Here is a 5,171-nt window from a genome sequence, read left to right as displayed (position 1 = left end):
TGGGTAGGTGGTGTGCACTAATTTTCACAGAAAACCAGTGAACTTCAAAAAGTGGTCGAGATTAAGATCAATGAGAAGTGTGAGCATAAGAGCAGGGGACAAACTCGGGAGGGTTATAAAGGTGGTTCTTCCGGTGCATCTGCGTGGAAGATCTGCAGTGGTTTAGACCCAGAAGGAAGGGGTAGGTGATTCAAAGTAAAAAAGGCCCCTGCCCAGGGGGGAGCTGCCAGCCCCCTCCTAGCACTGAACCTCCAGGCTGGCCCGCCTTTGTGACGTGGTCCAGCCCCCCCAGCCCGAGCTCGGTCTTTGTAGGTGAGTCCCCAACCCAGCGCCCCGCGGAGCAGAGCTGGGCCATGGCGGAGGCGACCGGGGCCGTGGCGGAGGCGGCTGAGGCCGGGGCCGGGGCTGTGGCCGGAGCCGGGGCTGTAGCTGTGGCCGGAGCCGGGGCTGTGGCCGGAGCCGGGGCTGTGGCCAGAGCCGGGGCCGGGGCCGAGGCCGGGGCGGAGAAGGCTGAGCCCAGTGGCGGATCTCAAGGCGCTGAAGTTAAAACCCCGCAGCCCACGGGAAAAATCCTCGCGGCCCCGCCGAGGCGGGACTTGGGCTCGGTGCTCAAAGTGTCCCAGCTGCTGCTCGGAGCCATCGTCTCGCACGCGGGGCTGACGGTGGCCACTCTCAGGAAGGAGCTGGGGAACGCCGGCTACCAGGTGCGCAGGAAGTGCCGGCGCCGCGCCGGCTCCGCGCGCAAGCCTGGCATCAGGAGCACTCTCATCAGGGTCAGCGGCAGCCACACCTCCGGCTGCTTAAGGGTCTGGAAGCCTCCAAAGCCCAAGAGGAAGCCGGCGCCCCGCCCGACGTCGGAGGAGGGCGTTCGGTCCTGGAGGACCCCTTCGGGGCTGCGGAGCCCCCGGAGGCGCCGCCGCGTGCGCTGCCGCAAGGCGGCCAGGAGGGCCCGGGAGGTTTGGAGACGCAACGCCAGGGTGAACAGCGCCCTGAGGAGGCTGAGGCCGAGAGTCCGGGGCCAGGTGCGCTCCAGAGCCAAGGAGGGCACGAGGGCCAAGGTGATGGACGGGGGCAGAGGAAGGCCCGTGAAAGACAGGCCTCGGTCCCGAGAGAAGAGGCCCAGGGAGGAGAAGAAGCAGGAGCCCGGGAAGGCGGGAAGGCGGACCGTCCCGAGGTCAGCTTCGGTTAAAACGGGCCCAGGGGCTGCTCGCTCAGACTGCCGCAGCATCTGAAAGCCCTTGGCAGCCAGCGGGAATCCTTGGTGTGGGAGCAACTTCCCTTCCTCCAGGCGCAGAAGCCTTTCCCCAGAGGGTTCCAATTAGAGCCGCTCTCACACTCATGGAAATGGACAAACTATTCACAAGACCTTTCAAATCACCAAATTGTGTCTGTTTCCTCTTTATCCCCTGGGGGGCGGGGGGGCGGTTGTGGAGGTGAGACCTTGTAGCAGGGACATGTGAGGTGAGGGGAGGTAAAGTCATTGAGTCTGTTCCTGCTACAGGACCCGGGAACATGCCTTTCAAAAGAAGACAGGTAGAAGAAAACCAGTAATTCATGGTATTAGACAGAAGTATTGAATTAATGTTAGACACCCTAGCAACTCCATATTGAGTTTGGGGGCGAGGGCAGGTAAGGAGAAAAGTGGAGGAATCATTGGGGCAAGAGGAGACAGCCTTTAGGTTGAGTGGTCTCACTGACCCAAAGTGTTCGTACCTGAAATTCCTTTTTAGGAAAAAGTCCCTTCTCCCAGAATTGATTGTAAATGGCTTTCTAGATTTTTGCCGATGATAATTTTTAAAATGTTTTATATGTTAATCCTCGGGTAAATGAGTGTGTGTGAAGCATCTAGCACAGGGCGTGGCACAGGGCAGGTCTGTCTCATCACTGAGAGTTAAACGAGTATAAACAATTCTTGATGGAGTGATAATGTGCTATAGCAGAAAACTGCTGGATCAGTACTTAATAAGACCAGGTTCTAGTCAAAGTTCTGCCACTCGGACCTTAGCTGAATTACTACTTAACCATTCATGGCCATGGTTTCCTTCTCTGGAAAGAAAGGAAAGGAAAGAAAGGGAAGAGGAAGGAGAAGGAGAAGGGAAGGAAGGGAAGGGAAGGGGAGGGGAGGGGAAGGGGAAGGGAAGGGGAAGGAGAAGGGGAAGGAAAGGGGAAGGGAAGGGAAAGGAGGAAAGGGAAAGGGAAATGGAAGAAAGAGAGAGGGAGAGAGAGAGAGAGAGAGAGAGAGAGAGAGAGAGAGAGAGAGAGAGAGAGAGAAAAGAAAGAAGAAAGAAAAAGAAAAAGAAAAAGAAAGAAAGAAAGAAAGAAAGAAAGAAAGAAAGAAAGAAAGAAAAACTGGTATTAAACTAGGATGATTTTATGTGTCAGTAGAATAAGAAGGACTTAAATATCACATATGCTTTGATTGACAAAATTCAATAAGGGAATTTTCAACTGGGAAAGTACCAACTCCTAGAGAGTAAACTATTCAGATTTATAGAATGCATATCAGAAACACAAGGAGATGGGGAAGGTTAGATAATGAATAGCTAGTTCTTTTGCTTTTCCGAAAAAAAACAACATATATTGAGCACTATATATAAAATATGGAGCAAATGTATGATTCCTTTTAGTTCTGAATGTGGGAGTTAAGAATAGATGGGAGTAGTTCTCATGCCATAGGCCATGACAGGACACAGAAATGATTCCTAAGGAGCCCTGGCCAGGTAGCTCAGTTCATTGGAACAACATCCAGATATTCCAAGAAGCCTTGCAGGATAGAGGGTTGCTAGGAAGGGAAACAGCAGAGTAGTTGATTCAGGGAAATGATGTTTCCAGCTGAAGCCAAAGGAGTGGGGGGAAAGGAAGGCACCTTGGAGGTGCTTTTTATTCTGAAAAGAGGTGAGTGAAGGTGAGAGATGGGAAAGTGTGAGAACAACCTGGAGAGCTTGTTACAGAGTATGCCAAACCCAGCTTTTCCCAGAAGAGTCTGATATCTCATCCATAGATGATTTGAACTTTAAAATTTCCCCCTGCTGTAATTAGGCATATGTGCTTTTACATTGTCTGTGAGCAGCAGAATGAAGCAAGCAGAAACAGAATCAGAATAGGGAGCCATCTGAAGAGATTAAGAAGTACAAATTGGTAGTTACAAAATAGTCATGGGGCTGTGGAGTACAGCATAGGGGATATAGTCAATAATACTGTAATAACTATGTATGGGGTGCCAGGTGGGTACTACTTATCAGGGGGACCACTTCATAAATTATATAAATATCTAACCACCCTGCTACACACCTGAAACTATTATATAGTAATATTGAATTGTATTGTAATTGAAATATAAAAATTTAAAGAAAAAAGACTAGAGAGCCATCTAAAAGAGGCAGTGAGAAACACAATTAGAACAAACTTAATCAAGTGTTCTTATGATAGCCACATGTATTGCCCCTTTATAGTCCCAGTTATTTTTACCTAAAGAACCAGATGGTCTAGAATTAGGACATCTTTTCCCTTAAGATTGGTAGGAAAGAACACTGGTAACAATTTGTTTTCTAGATTTCTTAAGAACATCACACTTCTGTTCTGTTTATATTATGATTTCTTCATTTATTAGTAAACTTACCAAATTTATTAAATGACAGACCCTGATCTTATATAGCTAACAATGATCATTTCCGATTATTTTTCATTAAGCTTTAGGGTGGCTGTGCTCTGATGAAATAGAAGAAATAACCTTAACTCATTGGCAGGCTATCAAAATTATCTAGATCCTAATCCTAGCTGGGTACTTCTGTGAAAGGAATTCCCAAGAATAGCTGATCTCATCACTAGTGTTCACTATGACTAAGTCCTGCAATATGCTGGGCCTTTTGCTGGGAATAAAGATGGATAAAACATAATTCCCACTTTTCATTGTTCACAATATAGTGGCATTATTTGGGTATTTAACTTTAGTCAGAGTAAATGGAACATCCGTGACCTCAATTCTTTGCTTCCCTTTTATCTCAACAGCCCAGTGCAATGATGATCGGAAAATTGTTGGACTTAAAAAAAAAAAAAGAAAATTGTTGGACTTTAGAGTTGTAATGAACCTTAAATGCTCTCTAGCATCAAATATTCAATGGTTATTGAAAAAAAGTTAACAAAATACAAATGGCCTTTAAAAACATGAAAAATGTGCAATTTTACTCCTAAGAGAAATGCACATTAAACAATAATTTTAACCAATCCAAAAATGTTTAGGAACCTACTCCATTGGTGAGGCTGTGGGGAAACCAGCACTCACATACAGTGTTAGTGGGAGTGTAAATCTCTGCCACCCCAATGGAGGGAATTTGGCTTTCCAAATTGCAAATTCAGATATCCTTTGACCCAGCTGAACTACACTTGGGAATTTATCTTTTAGATATTAGTGCATTGGTGAAAATATTTATGTTCAATGTATTTAGTGCAGCATTGCAGCAACAACAACAAAAAGGAAATAATCTAAATAGCATGAGGAGATTGGTTAAAGCATGAAGCTTCCCTCCAGTAAAATAGCATGAAGCTGTAAGAAAAAAGGGAGATTCTCTATGTATTATTATGACAAGCTCCCCGAGATACATTAAGTGGGGGAAAAAAATCAAGACGACCATCCCAATGAAGGAAAATGTATTTCTTTGTATTGTATAAAGAAACTTGAAAGGATACACAAAAAACTGGTCCTCTGTTGTGAGGGGAAGGTGATGGGAATTGTAGAGGAGACACAGAAATTAGACTTTTTATTATAACTTTTTTGTATTTGTTTTCAGAATCATATAAATTGTGTAGAAATGTCCATGTAATCATCAATTACAGCTTTTTTGTTTATAAGATGATTGTGCTTTTGCATGCATTATTTAATTTCACCTTCATCTCAATCTCTTAGATCTTAAGTGAAAAAGCTAATGTTTAGAAAATGTACAATTTAGAAATTGACTTTTTTTTTTATCCTCACCCAAAGATGTTTTTCCATTGATTTTTAGAGAAAGTGGAAGATAGGGAAAGACAGAAATATCGATGTGTACATCCATTAGCTGCCTCCTGCACGTCCCCTGACCAGGGCCCGGGCCAGGGAGGTACATGCACTTGACTGGAATCAAACCTGGGACCCTTTGGTTCGCAGGCCGATGCTCTATCCACTGAGCCAAAGTGGT

General features: G+C 45.7%; 1 protein-coding gene across 1 annotated transcript; it reads left to right on the top strand.

Moving 5' to 3' along the window:
- Positions 1-353: 353 nt before the first annotated feature.
- Positions 354-1,232, top strand: H1-7 (H1.7 linker histone). The gene has a single exon (XM_070408815.1). It carries the CDS (start codon positions 354-356, stop codon positions 1,230-1,232), a length of 879 nt encoding a protein of 292 aa, XP_070264916.1.
- The last annotated feature ends 3,939 nt before the right edge of the window (positions 1,233-5,171 follow it).

Source organism: Myotis yumanensis, unplaced genomic scaffold (genome assembly GCF_028538775.1).
Source record: "Myotis yumanensis isolate MYYU_CA2020_CCGP unplaced genomic scaffold, mMyoYum1.0.hap1 SCAF_3, whole genome shotgun sequence".
NCBI classification, from domain to species: Eukaryota; Metazoa; Chordata; class Mammalia; order Chiroptera; family Vespertilionidae; genus Myotis; species Myotis yumanensis.
Note: the sequence above shows the minus strand (reverse complement) of the source record. Positions and strands in the feature narration are given on the sequence as shown.